The sequence below is a fragment of the Heloderma suspectum genome, chromosome 1 (genome assembly GCF_057233095.1).
Source record: "Heloderma suspectum isolate Gila_16-S chromosome 1, 16-S_ref, whole genome shotgun sequence".
Lineage (NCBI taxonomy): Eukaryota > Metazoa > Chordata > Lepidosauria > Squamata > Helodermatidae > Heloderma > Heloderma suspectum.
Genome location: NC_139458.1, coordinates 120029464 through 120051393, shown reverse-complemented (window position 1 = coordinate 120051393; position 21930 = coordinate 120029464). Strand labels below are relative to the sequence as shown.

Sequence of the window (21930 nt, the reverse complement as noted above, 5' to 3'; positions counted from 1 at the left end):
AGTAAACCCCATTTAACTCAGTGGGGCTTACTTTTGAGTAGATATGGGTAGGATTGCACAAGATTTTATGTAGACTATAATAACATGAGAAAAGCTATGCTGGATCAGACGGTCCATCGAGTTCACCATTCTGTTCCCATAGTGGCCAACCAGATGCCCCAATGGGAAGCTTACACATATGCTGATGTAGGTTGATGAATACAAGAAATTACTTTTTTTTACTTTTAATCTGAGATTCATTCTACAACTTTGGAGAGATTTTTCCACTCCTGAATTTTAGGGCTATTCTCCCTGCTCCCCACAAAATATATATGTTTTCTATAAATTCAAATATTAAACCACATTTACATGGTTGTTTCTCATACAAGCCTCAAAATGTGGGAAAATGTGGATTTTGGCTAGTAAGACACTTATTTTAATCTTTCTAAGAAATATTACTATAAAAGTAAAGGAGTGACCAGTTTTTCAAGCAGTAATTCTTAAAGATTAAACTCTTTTGTGGTATGACTAAGGATGTACAGATTTTGTTAAATCCATTCCATCACTGTTTCGCAGTTTGTCAGGCGACTTTCATTTTGTCATCCACTCATAGATGGAGTTGGATTTTTTGTATGAAAATTTCATTAGTTTGCAAGTGTGAGCTTGTGCAAATACCCCTCAAAAGCTTTTAAAAATGGTCTGCAAGTCTGTGCAACTCAGAAACAGCTGGTCTGCAGCAGTATCTGCAAGTCAGATTCATAGAAATCCAATCTCACTGAATCTGTTCTAGATTTCTCCAGCATCCCTAGGTATGACTGCAGTCCTGTGGATACCAGCCTGGGAGTAAACTCAATGAAACTCATGCTTACTTCTGAATGCAGACATTCAGCAGGGATAGGCAACCTTTTTAGGCTCATGGGCACATTTGGCAATTTGAGAAACTGTTCTGACCACCACCACAAAATGGCTGCCATGTACTAGTCACAAAGGATTAGTAACCTGCCTAAAAGACTGCGTACAAGGCAGAGGTGGGGTCTGAACCCCATTACACTAAACCAGAGCTGCTAAACATTTTGGGCCTGTGAGACAAATTCCAATCTCAGAAGTGTCTCAGAGGCCACATTCCAGAAGTGGGTGGGGCCTAGGGTGAAGGGGGATGGCTACAGCCAAAGGGGGCAGAGCCTAGTTCTTTTCATTCTACCAAAGTATTTTACATATTTAATGTCTTTTTGTTCTATCAATCTATTCATTCTACAAATTTATTTTTCATGCAGAGAACCGAACAGTTCAGTCCTATGCATGTTTACTCACACGCAAGGCATTTCCCACCATCACCATTTGAAAGTCTCATTATCACCTCTTTCCCCATCAGAATTACACTGGCCAGTAGCTTAATCAAATCCTGCCCATGAGATTAAGATCAGGGTTATAAGTAATCATTAATCTTTAAAGACTATCTTTCCTACTTACCTATGACTTTAAATGCTTTCGTTTCAGTATGCAAACCATGCTGAAAGGCTTCATGTCTGACTTCAAGTAAAAGTTGAAATGTATCCATCTCCTTTACATCTGGAACTATGCAAATTTGGCAGGAAATTTCAAAAGTGCGCTTTTTTTTCATTTGTAAAGTTGGGTAAAAACGAAAGATCTTCTTTGAGCGCTCAAGGAAAGGACTGAGTTCTTCACCTTGCTCGGAATCGCCTGCTGTGTTAGTATTCCAAGAGAATATTTCATTTTCTTCAGATCTGGTTTTTAAGAAAAAAACGATGCGTAAAGGCTTTGGACGGAAGCCAGAAAACAAGCACTGCAACTGTGTTTCTTCCAAATGTTTCAATTCTGGATTTCCAACAAATGAGATGATTGTTGGTGGACCTGTAAGGAACAGTGGAAAACTGCATTTTACTTTTCTACGAAGAATTCTACAGCAGTGGTCTCCAAACCTTTTTGATCACACACCTCTATCAGTAAAAGATTTTTGTGCATGCACCCCTAATATACGTATATTGATTTTTAAATGATATACATGTACTACTGTACTAATATATGATGCACATTATAAAACATACACAAAAATAGAAATTAAAAAAGGATGAGATAAAGATGAAAGAAACAGTATTTTAAAAATAATTTATTGTATTTATTAATGATACAAAACCCCTTTTTGCTCTCACTAAAAAGATTATTAATAATATTTTTAGTGAGAGCAATGTAACTGAATATGCTTAATTATTTTTTGAAAATCTTGGTTTAACACTTTGTGATACAGCGATTTGAAGGTCTGGTTCTAAGTTCAGTTTATTTCGATACTTGGTTTTAGTGGCGGTCATAGCTGAAAAAGACACCTCACAAAGATACGTAGATCCAAACAGAGGAATTGCATTTTGTCTGCGCTTACTAAATCATAATACTCCTTTCTGAATCCCATCCACCAATTATGCAAAGTTTTTTACTGAAATTCAGCTAGTAATTTCCGTCTTCCCTGATGTCTATCAGTTGTTTTTGCAAACTAATCAGAAGGTGTTGCATTTTTATATTTTTAACAAAGGGATTCAAAACCCACTGAAACTCTTAGTTTGGAAGATTTTTAAACAGGTTAGAAATTTCCATTTCCAGATATGAGAGTTTTTATAGGTGACACACATTGTTTTTGGCAACAAAATCACATACCAATGGAAACATTTGCAAACATCCATTTTCAAAATATTCTCTCCATAGCACGAGTTTCTTTTGAAAAGAAGTTACTTTTGCACTCATTGTTAAAACGTCACCTTTAACTTGAAGGGACAGATCAAGTGTGCTTATTCTTTCAAGAATATCTGCTAGGTAGCACACTACTGGCAGCCACATGTCATCACAGAAAAGGTCAGCAAATTTGGAATCAATTTGCTCTCCTTCGGCAGGACGGCAGCTGCTCCAGCGTGGCAGCTGAGCAAGCAACTGCGCCTTCCTCTGCCGTGCCTGGCAGAGACTGGGGCAGTTGCTCTCGGTGGCTGCTGCAGAGGCAGGATAGGATTGGAGCCGAGAGGGAAATGCCGTGGAGCTTCCCTCTCGGCTCCCATCCCATCCTGCTGCTGGTGCAGCCATCATTGCACCCAACGGCAGCTCGTCAGGACAGCGGGAGGCTGCTCAATTATCAGGGGGCTTGCGCACCGCAATGAATCGTCTTGCGCACCCCCTGGGGGGCGCACACCCCACTTTGGAGACCACTGTTCTACAGCAACATTTCTATAGATACGGTTACAGGAACTCTTCTGCAACAGAAACATTCTTTCCACATTTCACAACCATGCATTATTTGTAGTTTTTGTAAGCTATCATTATAAACGCTATAATGACTGCTACCTAACGGTGCAATGTGCGAAGTAATGTACCACATATAAAGTAACATAGTCAACTTCTAGAAAGCTTGCAGTGCAGATTAAAGACTTAGAAGAGAAGGGCAGGACTTGCTAAAGAAATGGAACAGAGGGAGTGGAGAGATTTAGTTTGTAGCTGGAGAGACAGAAGAGATTAAGTGTGGGGGGGGTAGCGCTCAGGAGTAGCCTTCTTAAGGATGTGAGGAAGAGGGATGAGGAAGACTGTTTCAAGTGTTGAGAACAATATGACAGAAGGCCAGGAGGTGAGAGCAGGGATTTTAAAAAGATGTTTGCAGCAGAAGAGCTCACACAAAGCATCACTCTGATGTGGAAATAATTCCTTGTGGGAAAATGAAGATAATTCTCAGTTTACTGGTGCTGAATAACGAGTTTAGAGCAACCTTCCCCAACCTAATGCCCTCCAGATGTTTGGGAGTACAACTCCCACCATTCCTGACCAACTGGCCATGCTGCCTCGGGCTGATGGGAGCTGAAGTCCACAATATCCGGAGGGGACCAGGCTAGGAAATATTAATGGATAGATATGGGCCAGTTCAAATGAAAGCCTTGTAGATTTTTGTATGAACCCCTCATGTGTCTAATGAATGTGTGAGGGGATAGTGGGAAAACACCAGTTAGCTATGACCTCTCATGGTGATGCCCCCCCTGGTCATGCCCCCTGGTGGCCATGTATCAGTGAGAAAGGGGCCCTATATGAGTAGGGGTCTTCTATCCAATCAGGGGTCCTGGTCAGCTGTGTACAGGTGTATGTGCACAGAGCCTTCTTCTCATTAAGGCAGAACATATGGCCACCAAAGGAGCATGGCACTGGCATGGGAAAGGCCAATGGATATAATCCTGTTATCCCCTCTTTCGTTTACATGTGAAACGATTGACATGAACAGCCCTGCTGTTCACACTCTAGTCTAAGTTTCTGATATCTTCCTTGATGCTGAAGTGGAAGATAACACAATGCAACTGAACAGACAGTGCAATCAAACAGACAACTCTGACAGGATATATTAAAACACACATCGGGGGGCGGGGGGGGCGTAAACGGACTCTAGTCATGTTATGTTTCCTCAGGGGTGTAGGGATTCCAGGCTGGGAAAAGTATTTCAAGTCCTCAGGGGTCATAACAGTTCTGGACCATTGCCTTGACACAAAGATGGATGTGGGTTAACAAGCTGAAGCTCAAACCAGAGGTACTGTTGAGCAGTAGAAAAGCTAATCTAGGATTGGAAATACAGCCTGTTCTGGATGGGGCGGCACTCCCTCTGAAGGATCAGGTTTGCAGCTTGTGGGTGCTTCTGGAGCCAGCATTTTCCCAGCTTCAGCTGGTGTACCAGTTGTTTCCTGAAGAAGGAAAATGTGGCCACAGTGATTCACACCTCAGTCATCCCCAGTTTAGAGAGTTCTAACATAGGGCTACCCTTGAAGAGTAGTCAGAAACTGCAGCTAGTGCAAAATGCAGAGACCAGACTGCTTTCTGGCATGAGCTTTGTTGACCATATTACACTGATCTTGTATCAACTACACTGGATGCCAGTGTGTTTCTGGACACAATTCAAGGTGCTGGTGCTTCCCTATAAAGCTCTAAAGCACTGGGCCAGGATCTCTTAAAGACCACCTCCTCCCATTTGAAACTGCCCATCATTTAAAATTGGGCAGTGTTGGACTGTGTGGTGGCTTCTCAGCTCCAGGGGTTTCTGGATGAAGCAAATTATCTATTCAATTTCAGTCTTGCTTCAGACCTGGTCATAGGACTGCTTTGGTCCCCTTGGTGGATGATCTATGCCAGGAATTGGACAGAGGAAGTATATCCCTGTTGTTCTGGCCATTTCTGCAGCTTTCCATATCATCACCATGGTATCTTTCTGGACTGCTTGGCTGGGATGGGACTTGGAAGGATTGTTTTATGCTTCTTTAAGGGACAATTTCAGAGGGTGATGATGGAGGACTCCTGTAACCATTGGCCTATGGTTTTCCTCAGAATTCAATCTTATCCCTCATGGTATTTAGCATACACATGAAACCACTGGGAGAGGTTATCTAGAGTTTTGGAGTTAGGTGCCACCAGTATGCTGATGACACCCAACTCTATCTCTCCTTTCCATCTAAATCAAAGGAAGCTGTTCAAGTTCTAAATCGCTATCTGATATCAATAATGGACTGGATAAGGGCAAAGTAATTAAAGCTTAATCCAGAGGTACTACCTCGTCAGTAGAAAGGCAGATCAGGGAATAAGAATTCAAACTGTTTTGGATAGGGTTACATTCCCCTTGAAGACTGAGGTTCACAGTTTGGGTCTACTTATGGATATAGTCCTGAACCTGAATGCCAAGGTTTTGGCACTGGTCAAGAGTATGTTTGCACAGCTAAAGTTAGTGTGCCAAATGTACCCATTTCTGGAGATGTCAGATCTGGCCATGGTGACACATGCTTTAGTTACATCCCATTTGGACTACCATTGTGTGCTGCCATGGGGCTGCTTTTGTTCAGAAACTTAGGTGATCCAGAATGCTACAGCCAGACTATTGACTGGGGCCAATTATAGGGAGCATGAGACTACCTTGTTACAACAGCTTCACTGGCTACCAGCCTGTTTCCAGGCACAATTCAGAGTGCTGGGTATGGTTTATAAAGCCCTATACAACTTGAGACCAGGCTGTACGACCACACTTTCCAGTATGAGTCTGCCTGGTTTTAAGATCCTCAGGAGAAGCCCTTCTCTCTGACCAAATGCCATGGGAGATACATTCGGCAGGGACCATCAGAGAGCCTTCTCGGTGGCTGCTCCCTTGCTCTGGAATTCTCTGCCAAGGGAGGCCAAGTTAACTCCATTATTGACATCCTTCCACCAGCAGGAAAATATGTTTTTATTCAGACACATTTTTCCTTTTTAAGGAGATTTGTTTGCTAAAGCAGATTTAACTGGTGGGTGCTGTTTATTTCTTTTTTATGGATATTTTAAATTTATTTTAATTTATGAGGTTAATCATAGCTTTTATTTTATCTGTATTTTATTGCTGTTAGCCACCTCAAGCATGATTTTGAGTGGAAAGGTGAGATACAAGTTAAATAAATAAATAAATAAATAAATATTTTGAATTACTTACATGCCTTAACATATTCATTGTATATACCTATTCCAGCAGCTATCAAAATGGCTGCAATTAAGGGAATGACCACATAAACTATCCAGGTTGAACCTGTTTCAGGATCTGTAAAGACAGAAAAATTCTGATCTCACACATTACAAAATTTTTACACATTACTAAATTGCGAAATGTTATCAGCCTTTTGTTGCAACTTTTTGATAACAAGGTATATTTCATATGTGACTGTTCAAGATACCATAAGGAAGTAGCATGAACATGGGTGATTTTATCATATATTATAGAAGGATGAGCATTATGTTATGGGAAGGAACCATTGCATCCTGTAGCATCACAGGTCAGCACAGAGCATATTTCAGCTTTACATTTTGATAAAGCGCAGTACCTTATGACACGTCACGATCATAAGTGTTGGGGTATTGGGAACAGTGTCTAGTCAGTGACCACCAACTAGGATCCCATCAGTACATATGTTAGAAGCTGGAATGTTGTCCTCCAATATGCATCACTCCACACTTCTTACCTCTTCCCAAGTCCCACTTCTCACTGTGAGAATTGTCTGCATATTCCAACTCCCTGCTTCCTGTTCTTTAACCAGTTATTACCTCTCCATAAGATTTTTTCTCTCTTCTCTTCTCTTCCCCCTCCATCCCTTTTTCCTTTTATGTCCATGTCATTTTAGATTGTAAGCCTGCAGGTAGAGACTGTCTTTTTTGTTACTGATCTTATACAAGCCATTCTGGGAGCCTTTTCAACTAAAGAAGACCCATCCTCTTATCCCAGGGACATAGAACCCACAGCCTATGGGCCTAATCCAGCCCACAGAGGTTCCACATCCAGTCCACGGAGTCTCCTTGGGTTCCTGGAAGAAACCCTCCCTGAGGAATCCTCACTGTTACCTCTGGTCTTAGATTGGAGAGAACAGTGGAGATTCAGGCAGTAGACTCAGCTGGTGTTGGGAGGGATGGCTGCTCTTCTCAGCACCGACCGACTCCCCTTCTCCATGCTGACAGAGGCACAGAACTCCATGCCTCTCTCAGCATGGAGAAAGGCAAAATGGGTGGGGTGATGACATCAGTTGCCATGGCCACACCCACCAACATCATCTGGTCTGTAGAGGGCCCAATGCGGGGCAGTGGTTCAGCACCCATCTTATCCCACGACTACAAAGTTTACACAGGAGTCTGTGATGAAGGACCTTGGCCCTCTGCAGGCATTATCATCAACACAGATAGAAAGGGACTGCGTGTTGAGCTCCACCCCCAGGTAATACAACTCCTCCTGGCCTCTTATGAGTTGAGACACAGAAAAGGCTCCCTGCTGTAGTAGTTGTTTAGGTTCCTCACTGGATTTAGAACCCTGGGAAACAAGGTTTCTAAATTGCCTGGGGAATCTAAATGGATAGAAAAGTTCCAAGCTGCAGTTGTTATAGAAATTTCATTTGTAATATGTATGTTATTCCATAATTTTATAAGCTAGGCTATGTCTATTCTACCTCTGTGTGAAATTGCCATGCTAAATAAAGACACAGTGCCTTATCAGAGACTCAGGAATGCCAAGAATGTATTTACGTTAGAGTACACAACTATCTCTCTGCTGCTGTCTCTCTAGGCATACTTGAATGTTGAGGGGCGTTGTTTGTGCCAGCTAGACAAAGAAGTTAGTAGAGAGCAGGCATAAGACAGCCCCCAGAGACTCTGTGTATATAAGCCTCTGGATCACATTACTTGATTGTGACCTTAATGGGACCGTTAGCCCCAAAGGTTGCCTTATTCTGCAGAATAAAATCGTGTTGGGCCAGATCTCTGCCTCCTCTCGTTCTTAGTAACCAAACTGGGAAGTCTACCAGGGAAAGAACACAATTTTTGTAACACAGTTATGTCTCAACTTGTGAGGGGCTAGGAAGACCTATGTGACCCAGCTTGAGATCGGTAGGCATATGGTCAAGGAACACCTAATTACTTTGAATGAGTTCAAATCTCCAAGGCCAGATGAACTGCATCCTAGAGTAATCAAGGAACTGGCAGAAGAGCTCTCAGAACCACTGTCTATTCTCTTTGAGAAATCATGGAGGATGGGTGAAGTGCCAGATGACTGGAGGAGGGCTAATGTTGTCGTTATCTTCAAAAAGGGTAAAAAGGAGGAACCTGGGAACTACAGACCAGTCAGTCTGACATCAATCCCTGGGAAAATTCTGGAGCAGATTATAAAGCAATCCATCTGTAAGCACCTTGAAAACAATGCAGTGATTACTCAAAGCCAACATGGATTTGTCAAGAACAAATCCTGCCGGACCAATCTGATCTCATGTTTTGATCAGGTCACCTCCCTTGTGGACTGTGGGAATGCTGTGGACATAATATACCTCGATTTCAGCAAAGCTTTCGACAAAGTGCCCCATGATATCCTGATGAGCAAACTAGCTCAAAGTAGCTAAATGAAACAACAATCCAGGGGATCCACAGTTGGCTACAGAATCGGACTCAAAGAGTGCTGATCAATGGGACCTTCTCAAACTGGGGAGAGGTAGCGAGTGGGGTATCGCAGGGCTCAGTCCTGGGCCCAGTGCTCTTCAACATTTTTCTTAATGACTTGGAGGAGGAAGTGCAGGGAATGCTGATCAAATTTGCAGATGACACAAAATCGGGTGAGATAGCTAAGATCCTGGAAGACAGAAACAGAATTCAAAGTGACCTTGATAGACTGGAGCGCTGGACAGAAAACAACAGAATGACATTTAATAGGGATAAATGCCAAGTTCTGCACCTAGAAAAAGAAACCATAATGCACAGTACAAGATGGGGGATACGTGGCTCAACAACACTACAAGCGAGAAGGGTCTTGGAATTATTGTTGATCACAAGCTGAATATGAGCCAACCATGTGATGTGGCTGCAAAAAAGGCAAATGCTCTTTTGGGCTGCATTAATAGAAGCATAGCTTCCAAATCCCAGGAAGTACTAGTTCCCCTCTACTCAGCACTGGTTAGGCCTCATCTGGAGTACTGTGTCCAGTTCTGGGCACCACATTTTAAGAAGGATGCAGATAAACTGGAGAGGGTTCAGAGGAGGGCAACAAAGATGATCAGGGGACTGGAAACAAAGCCCTATGAAAAGAGTCTGAAGGAACTGGGCACGTTTAGCCTTGAGAAGAGAAGACTGAGGGGAGATATGATAGTGCTCTTCAAGTACTTGAAAGATTGTCACAGAGAGGAAGGCCAGGATCTCTGCTCGATCATCCCAGAGTGCAGGACACGGAATAATGGGCTCAAGTTACAGGAAGCCAGATTCTGGCTGAACATCAGGAAAAACCTCCTGTTAGAGCAATATGACAATGGAACCAATTACCTAGGGAGGTTGTGGGCTCTCTCACACTGGAGGCGTTCAAGACGAGGCTGCACAGCCATCTGTCAGGGATGCTCTGACTTGGATTCCTGCATTGAGCAGGGGGTTGGACTCGATGGCCTTGTAGGCCCCTTCCAACCCTACTATTCTATGATTCTATGACCCGGGGACAGGGTTGAACATGCAGCTGCGCCGCCCCTTTCTATCCATGTTGACAATAATGCCTGCTGCTACAAAGAGCTTTTGTCAAAAGGTTTTTGAAATCAAAGTATACAGTGCCTACTGGATCAATTTTATGACAACACTCTCAGAGAATTCTAGAAGTTTAGTAAGGCAGGGCTTCCCTTTGCAGAAGCCATGTGGATTCCTCTTCAGCAAGACGTATTTCTCTATATGCTAGATCATTCTATCTTTAATAATACTTCTACCAACTTACCCAGAACAGATGTTAACATATCTGGCCTGTAATTTCCTGGACTCTGCTGGATCCCTTTTATACAACTGGTGTTACATAAGCTGCTTTCCAGGCTTCTGATACAGAGGCCAGTCTCAGGGACACATTACATCTTCAGTTAGAGGATCAGCAATTTCATATTTGAGTTCTTCAAGAGCTCTTGGATGATGGTTATTTTTTATTTGTTAATAAACCCTGCAACTTCATCTCTTGTCACCACTATTTGTCTGAGTTCTTCAGACTCCCTTCCTAAAAAAAAAGTCCATTCGGGCACAGGTATCTGTCTTACAGTGAAGGCAGATACAAAGAATTAATTCAGTGTTTCGGTAATCTCCTTATTCTCCTTTAATACATCTTTAACTTCCCTGAATCTAACAGCCCAACTACCTCCTTAACCAGTTTCCAGCTGCTAATGTATTTAAATATTTTTAAAAATTTATTTTGGGTCTTAAATGTGTTACAGAGGAGCTCCAGATATGCTAATCCTCTGTTCACATGTATTGTCTCCAGTGGATTTGTTAAACATCACCTGACACCTTGGCTCCAGAATCTGTTTTTTGCCAGAAGGCAAACCTTGCATAGCAGCCAGGAACATGGTTAAGGCACTGGGATGCTGCAGAGATGCAGGAGCCATATAGTGTATGCAACTCTACCTCGATTAAAGGAAGTTGCTCCTGAAGACCAAGAAAATCATGCAAATGCCTACCTAATTGCCACGTTGCCACCCAGACAACTAACCAACTGGGTATCTTTGAACTGCCCAGTCAAAAGCTCTGGTGGGAAAAATGGTCCAATCCTGAAGCACCTTCACCATCTGGCCAGGTCAACAAGGTCAAAATACTAACCCAAGTAATGCAAATAACCTTGATGGTGTCTGTGAAGGTTTGAGGCCGACAGAGGCAAAGGGAAAAAAGGTCAGGCTTAGAGGCTTGGGGTTTTTTGTTGGGAGGGGGTATCCCTGACAGGAGTAGTTTCATTTCCCCAGTTAAGTTTCAGTTTAATTTCCCCAGTTAGGTTTCATTTCTTCAAGTTTGAAGCAGTACTTTCGGCTTTGAGGGAGGAGGATATAAAACGAGAGTAAGACAGCCAGTAGGGGCAGAGTCAGGAGCCTAGAGCCTAAAGGAGCAGCAGGAAGAAGCAGTCTGGAGAAGTCTAAGAGAATAGGGTAAAAGAACTTGCATTTTGCAACATTTATTTTCTCTTAATGCCTTTTATATCACTTAGCTCTATTGTGTAAATACCTTTCCTTGTGATTTGCTTTCTTTAATTTACCAGTAAACTGTTGTGGTTAAACCCTATGTCTAAAGTGTCAATCACCCCACATCTACAGCCTAAATCTCACATTACTGGGAAGGGGAAGTTTAAAAGAAGGAAGGTGGGACTCTTAAGGAGTCAAGAGATCCTTAAGGAGTTGCTCAGGGCATCCAGCTCATAAGGGGAACCTTGACAGTCTCCTTTTGATCTGAATATTTTGCTACACTACCCAGAATAGCTATCTGGATGTACAATTAATGAAGAGGCAAGGAGCCTCCCTGAATCTTCTATTCAGCACTCAGAACCAACCTTGTTTTCCCTTTGTTTTAACCCATCCTGGGTCTGACTTCTGAGCTATTCTTTGTTACCCTTTGTATGAAACCATATGAAACCCTGGCTGGGAGTTTGAGCAGTTGTTCTGCTCGGGCATCCCTCATGCTGGTGTGTCTCAACTCTGCTTTCATTTTTCTATTTTATATTGCCCAACGACACGGACAAGGTGCTTGGCCAAGCCTGGTCAACCACCTGTGTGCCTGACCCATGCCCTTCATGGCTTATTACCTCTATCTGACTGAGTCCAGGAAGTTGTAAATTCCTCCTTGAGAGAGGGAGTGCCATCGGCCTCTTTAAAAGAGGCGGAAATTAGGACACTGTTGAAAAAACCTAACCTGGACCTGGAGGATGTTAACAGCTATAGGCTGGTAGCAGTAGCTAACATCCCTTTCCTGGGCAAAGTGCCTGAGCGGGTGATTGCTGGACAATTCCAGACTCCCTTGAATGAAATGTATTATCTAGATCCATTTCAATTGGGCTTCAGGCCTGGTTATGGAACAGAAAGTGCTTTGGTCGCCCTGTGGGATGACTTTTGCCAAGGGAGGGCCAGGGGGAGTGCAACCCTGTTGATTCTCTTGGACCTCTATGCAACTATGCTACGGTGTTCCACAGGGCTCTATTTTATCTCCACTGTTGTTCAACATCTACCTGAAACTGCTGAGGGAGGTTATCCAGAGGTGTGGGCTGAGGTGTCATCAATACGTGGATGAGACTCAGCTCTCTCTCTCCCCTTTCCATCAAATCCGGGTGAGGCAGTGTACTGAATCAGTGCCTGGGCATGGTAATGGAGTGGATGAGGGCCAATAAACTGAGACTCAGTCAAGACAAGACAGAGGTACTGTTAGTGGGTGGTTTGTCTGCCCAGCTAAATGATGTTCAACCTGTTCTGGAGGGGGCTGCACTCCCCCTAAAGGATCAGGTTTGTTGTGTGGGGTGCTCTTGGATCCAGAACTGTAACTTAAGGCACAGGTGGATGCAGTGGCATGGAACACCTTTTAGGCTGATATACCAACTATGCCCTTATCTGGACAGAGATAACCTAGCTACAGTTATTCATGCTCTGATAATGTCTCATCTGGATCACTGCAATGCATTATACATGGGGTTGCCTTTGAAAACAGTCTAGAAACTTCAGCTGGTCCAAAATAGGGCAGTGAGACTGTTAACAGGGACTGGCCAATGGGATCATATTACTCCAGTACTTTTCCATCTACACTGGCTGCCAGTCCATGTCCGGGCCCAATTCAAAGTGCTGGTATTAACATTCAGAACCCTAAACTTCTTGGGGCCAGGTTACTTGAAGGATTGTCTCTTCCCATATGTACCTGCCTGGACCCTAAGATCACTTTTAGGTGTCCTTCTCCAGAAGCCCCTGCCCAAGGACATGAGGTGGGTAGCTACCAAAAAGAGGGCCTTTTCTGCTGCGGTAACCTCGTTATGTAATGAGCTTCCCAGATAGGCTTACCTGGTACCTACACTGTGCTCTTTCTGGAGCCAGGTGAAGACCTTTTCATTTTCCCAGGCATTTTTGTATTTTAGTTCTATTGTTTTAAATCTGTTATTGTGTTTTAAATCTCTGCATTACTGCTAGGTTTTAATTTTGGCTTTATTTTCATACTGTAGTTTTAAACTTTTAAATTTTATATTGTATTTTATTTATGTATTTTGTGGTTTTGTTGTGAACTGCCCAGAGATTTTCATCTCTTGGGCAGTATAGAAATGTAATAAATAAACAAACATATCACCTAGATCAGAGGTGGGCAACTTATGGCCCTCCAGATGTTTTGGCTTACAACTCCCATCAGCCCTAGCTGACAAGTAGGGATGTACGAAAGTCACTTACCTGGTGTCGCAGCTTGCTTCGCGGTGGGGGGGAGGCGCTTCGCTTCTCCCCCCGAAGTTCAAGCCGGGGGGGGGGGAGGCTTCCCGCCTCGCCCGGCCGAAATTGAGGCTGGGGAGAAGCGCCCCGTCTCCCCAGCCGCGAACTTCAACAGAAAAGTAAAAAAAAAAAAGCCCCGTGATAGGCTACGTGACGATTTACGTAGCCTATCATGGCTAGATCTGCAAAGTCAGCCGTGATAGGCTACGTTAATCGTCACGTAGCCTATCACGGGTGACTTAAAAAAAAAAAAAAGCGCGTACGCAAACGGCGGCCCCCATAGGGAGCCGCCATTCGCGTTCCTTATTTGGTCGCTGTAGTCTACGTAAAGATTTACGTAGACTACAGCAAAAATAAGGGCAACGCAAATAGCGTACGCGCTTTTTTTTTTTAAAGTCACCCACGTGACGATTTACGTAGCCTATCACGGCTGACTTTGCAAATCTAGCCATGATAGGCTACGTTAATCGTCACGTAGCCTATCACGGGGGCGTTTGTTTTTTTTTTACTTTTCTTGGAATGCCGCCCCCGCCCCTGTCGAAGCCCTGCCGAACCGCCACTGCGACCCGCCACCGGGAGCGACATTCGGGAAAGATAAGTCCCATCCCGGGGGGGGGGGTGCGGGGGGCAGTGGAGAATTTCTCCCCGAAACTACTTCGGGGGGCCGAATACGTTGGCACTCGGCCCCCCGAAGTTTCGGCGAGAAATTCTCTGACACCCCTACTGACAAGACCGAGGTACTTTTGGTGGGAGACAAGAGGAGGTTGGGGAATGTTGACCTGGAGTTGACTGGGGTACAGCTACCCTCGAAAGACCAGGTCCGCAGCCTGGGGGTCATTTTAGACTCCCAGCTGTCCATGGGGGCTCAAGTGTCAGCTGTGAGCTGGACAGCACTGTACTAACTCCATCTGATATGGCGGCTGCACCCCTACCTTCCCAACCATCTGCTCCCATTGGTAGTACATGCCCCGGTCTCCTCTCGTCTAGACTACTGTAATGAGCCGTACGTGGGGTTACCCCTGAAGATGGTTCGGAAGCTGCAGCTGGTGCAGAATGCGGCAGCTCACCTGATTAAAGGCAGCTGCCAGTGTGATCACATCACTCCAGTGCTGAAGGAGTTGCACTGGCTACCAGTTGTTTTCTGGGCCAAATTCAAGGTGTTGGTTTTGACCTTTAAAACCCTATACGGTTCTGGCCCAGCCTATCTCAAGGAGCACCTCTAGCAACACCAGACAGGCCACTCAACAAGATCAGCCTCAGATGGCCTTCTCTCTGTCCCATCAGCCAGGACAGCTAGGCTGGTGAGGACGAGGGAGAGGGCCTTCTCTGTGGTGGCCCCCACTCTGTGGAACTCCCTCCCTAGGGAACTCCGCCATGCCCCCTCTTTAATGGGCTTCTGCCACATGCTGAAAACTTGGTTGTTCAGGCAGGCATTTGGGGTGGGTTAGGATAATTTTAGAAAATGATGTTTTAATGTGTAATTTTATTGTTTTTAAACTGTTTGTATTATTGTACATCACCCAGAGTGGCCAGGTGACTGGCCAGATGGGCGATTAAGAAATTTAATAAATAAATTTTAAAAATAGCCAGCATAGCCAATGATGATAGATGATGTGAGTTGTAGGCCAAAACATCTGGAGGGCCACAAGTTGCCCACCCCTGACTGTGATGAAGCAAGTGGTGTTATTATTAGCAGCAGCAGCAAGAATTTTCTTAGGTCTTCATAATAATCAGGCATCTTTATATCATACAGATCAGCAATACTCCTGGAGTAACTAGAACAAAAATGCAGGGCAACTATCTTTCATAACAGCTCATCCTGAAGTCAGTATCTTCTAAGAAAAAATATAAAGAGTCTTATTCTAGGATTCATTCTTGAGTAATCTCATGGCACAAGGAGTGTGGAGTATCCCCCTTACTCAGCCGCAAAGAACCTCTGTCGTGTACACAGTCTACTTCATTTGTAATCATGATATGAAGCCTTGAAAGAAGAACAAGTTACAGTAATTCAGAACATAATTATATATAGAGAAGGACAAAAAAACACAGAATAATTACCTGTCACTTTCAAGGTGGCATTTAAGGCAGAATGCATGGGAAAGGTTTTGTGTTCCACAATACAACTATAGATGTTTCCATCATCTTGTGAAGTTGGTTGCAGCCTCAGCTTACTGGTGGCATTGAAAGTGCCATCTCTGTTTTCCACAGAGGCCCCTGTGCAAATATCTTCTGGAGATACACTTTTATCTGAAGTGAGCATGGAATTCTTTTGCCAGCGAATGACAATCAAACTAGGGTAGAATTTATTCACTGTACATGTCACTGTCTTCTCCTTGTCCCTTTCTATTGTAACTTCCTGGGGAAACAGGTTGACAATAGGTTGAGCTGTAAAGAGATTAAAAACAAAATTCAATTAGTCATCAGCTTTTATCTTTGTTTGTTCTATTCTTATCCTGCTTTCAGCTAAAAAGTGCCCCCCAAAGCAACAATGACACTTAGAATTGAACACAAATACCAGCTGAAATGGAAAACAAAGATGACACTACAGGTTCTCAGAGGGCCATGGTCTAAAAAAAGAAAAACCTTGGAGAAGGGTTGCTGAAAGAGAAGAAAGCTTGAAGTAAGCAGGCAGAGTAGGGAGAATACTGAGGTAGGAGGGAGCCCTGAAGAAATCTGGAGCCATTTTAGGTCAGAATGTTTTAACTGATGTTTTTAACTGATGCGTTTTTATGTTTTAATTATGCTATTCTATTCTATTTGTATTTTATTGTTAGTTACCTTGAGCACAGTTTTTAGTGAAAAGGCTGCATTTAAATTTAATAAACAAAAAATAAAACCAGTATGGGTGGAAAAGGAGAGAAATGCTGGGAAGTGTGGTCCAGATTCACAAAGGGTAATGTAAATGGACAAACTAAGCTGTGGCCTGAGAAGCAGGAACTTGAGGGGGGAAATGCTGTTGAGAGACACAGTTAAGGAAGAGGTGCTAAGAAGAACAGAGAACGGGCAAAACTATACACAGGGCTCAGAAATAGGAAAGGCTTTGCACAACTTGCAGGACGGAAGTAGAAATACATATGGTGGTCTCGGAGGTGGTGTTGAGAGACTTCAGTATACACGCCAAAGTCAATTTGTCTGGGGGCACTCAGGATTTAATGGCTGCTATGGCAACCATGGACCTGTCTCAGTATCTAGCCCAATGCATGTGTCAGGACATACACTGGACTTAGTTTTCTGTACTGGTTATGGGGAAAGTGATCCATAGTTGAAGGAACTCAAAATGGCTCCATTGTGATGGCCAGATTATTATCTGACTATGTCTGATCCATTGGCCACTCTTCATTCTTGCAGGGTGGTGGACCAATTTTAATGGTCAGCCCCCAGAGGCTGATGGATCTGGATGGTTTCTTGAGATGTCAGGGGGATTTTCCTGTGATCTCATGCCATACATTTGCATGTAGCTAGGTCTTAAGACAATTTGGAAATTCTGAAATAGCAAGCTTGTTCTCTACGAAGTTATACAGCAAAACCACTTACCAACTAGCTCTAAAATGGTGGTTCCTTCAGCTTTATCTGGAGTAACAATCACAAAGCATATGTATGTTCCCCCTTCATTAACCTGCATTTGTGGAAGGAAGAGTTCAGCACTGCCTTTTTTTAATTTGCTTTCATCCAGTCTTGATCCATTTCTATGTGAAGTATGATTTCCGGCAAAAAACGAGTATATTTTTTTTCTTCCATTCACTCCAGAAGTCTCCAGATACCACATGACAGCTGTTTTAGCGATATTCAGCTCAGGACCAGAGTAGCCAGAGATATAACATGGAAGCATCACATCTGAATTCAAGTGTTTTGTCACCTTACTTTCCGTCTTCACTTCCAGGGTTTCTTCATTAAAAACACACACATTATTATTGGAAAACAGGCTTTTAAAAACTCTAAATTGTAGAAGACTATAAATACTTGTACACCCCCCCACCCCCAAATACATCTTCCCACAATTCTTCAGGAGCTATGCTGAGAAACAACAGTGTGTCAACAAGGGCAGATGGAGGGCAGTAAGGAACCACCAAGGCTGAGCGCTGACCGAGGGGGAAGAGGGCCACTTGCCCTTTCTGGAGCCAGAGTCAAGATTAACCATAGTTTGTCCAGCTCCAGATGACATGGCAATCTGCAGTTATTCAAAACCAGACGCAAAAAGATTTGGAACATCACATGCTCATATGCCTAGCATGTGAGGCTAGGCATATTATCATAATTCAATGCTTTAGCATTACATACAACCCAGCCCATTATTTCACTTGCCTGGCTCAGCCAGACAGTGCCGAGTCCAGGTTATTGAGGGCCCTTGGGCAAGATACCTCAATGGAGCCGCTCCTTCAGTGAGTCTCCCTGATCACTGCCATTATCACCAGCTGCTCTTGCTTCTTGTCCTCTTCCTTATTATTGTTACACTTGCTTGCTGGACAGGCACAGAGACAGTGAGCAGGTAGGCAGTGGGATCTGCTGCTGCTCCTCCTTCCCACCACCACCGCTGTATGGGCCAGAGTGAGAGGCAGGTGAACAAGCAGGTTGCAATGTTGAAGAGGAGAAGCAACTCCAGGGGGGCTCTTGTCAGTGGGCCCCTGCTAAAGTGTGGGCCCTTGGCAGGTGCCCAACTGTTTCTACTCTTGAAGCTGGGCCCTGTAGCCAGACTACATAATTAGGCTGCATCCCATGCACACTTATCTGGCGTAAGTCTCACTGAAATCAGTGGGACTTTATTCTGAGTAAACATGCATATCATTGTACTGCTAGAACGAAACAAGACATTACTTTGACACATAAAATGCAGCTGTTAATCTTGTTTTCCATTATTAATTCTAGCAAGAGGGATCTTACTTGGAATGCAACTCTTAGGGAGGGGAGGTTGCATTCCTAAACACCAGGGTTATGCAATTTGGTTCTCTCCATATTTTTGGATTACAGCTCCCATCAGCTCCAGCCAACATGGCCATTGGTCAGGGATTATGGGAGCTGTAGTCCAAAAGATCTGGAGGGCACCTTGTTGTCTACCCCTGCTATACAGTAAGCACTCATGAAAGGCAATGGGCCTTTCTTTTAAGTTAACATGTATAGGATTGAACTGTAAATGATTTTTAAAGTTTAGCTGGTTTTAAATGCTATTATGCTGGTCTGATATTGCATTTTTACTACTATAGTAAGTTTGATGGTTGGTACATTCAGTATTTTATGATAATTTTGTAGTATATTTTAATGTCTGATAGAGGCCACCATGTGAGGGTATGTTTCCCAAAAGGCAGCCCATAAATATTTTAAATAACACACACACACTTGTTAGGAACCCACCGCCAAACACAGCTTCCCAGTGTATACTCCCTGCAAAATTGGGGTTCTGTTTTTTTTTTTTTTTAAAGCATGATTTCAACATAGTTTTTTAATCTTTTTCATAGAACCATAGAATAGTAGGGTTGGAAGGGGCCTACAAGGCCATCGAGGCCAACCCCCTGCTCAATGCAGGAATCCAAGTCACAGCATCCCTGACAGGTGGCTGTCCAGCCTCATCTTGAATGCCACTGGTGTGGGAGAGCCCATGATCTCCCTAGATAACAGGTGCCATTGTCATATTGCTCAGTCAGGACATTTTTCCTGATGTTCAGCCAGAATCTGGCTTCCTGTAACTTAAGCCCATTATTTTGCGTCCTGCATTCTGGGATGATTGAGAAGAGATCCCGGCCTTCCTCTCTGTGACAACTTTTCAAGTACTTGAAGAGCGCTATCTTATCTCCCCTCAGTCTTCTCTTCTCAAGGCTAAACATGCCCAGTTCTTTCAGTCTCTCTTCCTGGGATTTGGAAGCTACGCTTCTATTAATGCAGCTCAAAAGAGCATTTGTCTTTTTTGCAGCCACATCACATGGTTGGCTCATATTCAGCTTGTGATCGACAACAATTCCAAGATCCTTCTTGCTTGTAGTGTTGTTGAGCCAAGTATCACCCATCTTGTAACTGCATTTGGTTTCTTTTTCCTAGGTGCAGAACTTGGCATTTATCCCTATTAAATGTCATTCTGTTGTTTTCTGCCCAGCGCTCCAGTCTATCAAGGTCACTTTGAATTTTGTTTCTGTCTTCCAGGGTATTAGCTATCCCGCCCAATTTTGTGTCATCTGCACATTTGATCAGCATTCCCTGCACCTCCTCCTCCAAGTCATTCATAAAAATGTTGAAGAGCAATGGGCCCAGGACTGAGCGCTGCGGTACCCCGCTCATTACCTCCCCCCAGTTTGAGAAGATCCCACTGATAAGGGCTCTTTGAGTTCGATTCTGTAGCCAACTGTGGATCCACCGGATTGTTGTTTCATCTAGCACACTTTGAGCTAGTTTGCTCATCAGGACATCATGGGGCACTTTGTCGAAAGCTTTGCTGAAGTCAAGGTATATTATGTCCACAGCATTCCCACAGTCCACAAGGGAGGTGACCTGATCAAAACATGAGATCAGATTGGTCTGGCAGGATTTGTTCTTGACAAATCCATGTTGGCTTTTTATTCTTCTACTGTTCTATCTTTTGTGTTCACCGCTCCAAAATCTGTTTTAGATATGGAGCGGTATACAAATATTTTAAATAAATAAAACAAATGTTCTTCAAACATGCAGTATATATAGGATATTTTTTATACTGATCCCTCGCTCAGATCACCAACACTGAGGAACAGGCACAGGGTAACATTACGCCACTGTCTGCAATCTGTAACATTCCTCCTTATATCGCTAATTCGCGTTCTTAAAAAGAATTAGGTATCCCTTTGTTTTACTAGATTTCATTTATGTAGTCTGAATTCATTTCGCTATGGTGGAGAAGTGTGCGGAATATGTGATTTTACACACACACGAAAAGGAAGGATAGATCTTTTGTCAATTCACTTAATTGATTCCAAATAGCATCGGGCTGTTGCTCAGGTTTGGGGGCTTTAAGGGGGGGTCCTCTCTTTCTCTCTCTCGCCGACCGCCACCCCTTGAACGAACTGAACTTGTATTTCTGGGATCCACAGCGCCGCCTAGGAAACGCACTGCTGCGTGAGGGATTTCTGGAAGTTGAAAGCGAAGTGGCTGTATGTGGTGGAGATGGGGGGGGGGTCAAGATTTTAACTGGGGGGTTACCCACCCCCCGTCTTCAAAATCGCGGTCGCCTGAGGCTGGTTTTCAATCTGGGCTTCGGCATTTGCGTCAACGTACTTTGCTCCTGGGGAGAAAATCATTGCGCCTCTGAGAGGGGAAAGCGGCCCGCGGCTGCTCCGCGAGCCCGTCGGTAAACCTTTCCGGGGTTCGAAAAGTTAGGGTTCGTTTCCTCCGGGCTGCTTCGCCTCTTTCCCGTGCCCCGAGGAGAGGTGTGGAGAGGAGAGGAGCGGCCTTGCGATGGAGCGCGGCCAAATCCACGCGCGCTACGCCCTTGGCCCCCTGCCGACTCTGAGGGAAGCGGCGCCACTGCTCCGGCCGCTTTGGAGCTCGCGCTGCTCCCCGTCCCGCTCCCTTACCTGTCGCCGCCTGGAGGATGCGGCCGAGACACACCAGGAGGCAGCAGCAGCAGCCCCCCAAACCTCCGCGTTTCATGTTTGCTGATCGTGGGATGAAGGCACCGTTCGCCCGGGGCAGGGGCGGAAATGGCCGCTGGCGTTCTCCCTGCAAAAAGCTTTCACTTTCTCTTCTGGCGTATTTCAGCTCGTCGACCCGGAACGGGTTCCATGCGCATATTCTACAGTAAAAATGGAGAGAGAAAAGACGTCGCTGCCGGGCACCGATTTAAAGTGATGCCTGTTCTGGCCCTTGATCATCCTGGCGCAACCAAATCTGGATTAAAACCAACCTCGTTTGCGGCCACACTAGCCTAAAATCCTGCTTCCGTTTTAAATGCAGGCTCACAACTGATTCCCTTTACACGCGCTTCCTTCTCTGTAGATGGCCATTCCCAAAGCATTATGTTTCCGTGAAGAAGCATTATACATGCTCTAGGTTCAGCGATCCCCTTCATGGATCACTGCCTTGTTGTGGCGAAGGGGCTTGCGTAACTCAGTGAAGCCATAAGCTATGCCGTGCACGGCCACCCAAGACGGACAGGTCATGGCAGAGAGTTCTGACAAAATGTGGTCCACTGGAGAAGGAAATGGCAACCCACTCCAGTATTCTTGCCAAGAAAACCCCATGGAACGTATCACAAGGC

The 21930-nt window shown here is 44.3% G+C and overlaps 1 protein-coding gene across 12 annotated transcripts in view; it reads right to left on the bottom strand.

The window, feature by feature from the left end:
• Positions 1–21358, bottom strand: part of NCR3LG1 (natural killer cell cytotoxicity receptor 3 ligand 1) — a 57347-nt gene extending 35989 nt beyond the window's left edge. For 8 of the 12 annotated variants that reach the window (XR_014791371.1, XR_014791365.1, XR_014791376.1 and 5 more), the window contains exons 1-5: positions 21248–21358; positions 17253–17603; positions 15777–16103; positions 6455–6559; positions 1450–1851 (exon numbers count right to left, since the gene is read on the bottom strand). Coding sequence is in view for 6 of the 12 variants with exons in the window: in XM_084855032.1 (XP_084711158.1) it covers positions 1450–1851; positions 6455–6559; positions 15777–16103; positions 17253–17603; positions 21248–21323 (1261 nt within the window). In the remaining 6 variants the exon portion in view is untranslated. Of the gene's footprint in view, positions 1–1449; positions 1852–6454; positions 6560–15776; positions 16104–17252; positions 17604–18076; positions 18250–21247 lie in introns of all 12 variants that reach the window. The other 4 variants (XR_014791408.1, XM_084855036.1, XM_084855038.1 and 1 more) reach the window with 2 other exon arrangements.
• Positions 21359–21930: the final 572 nt, after the last annotated feature.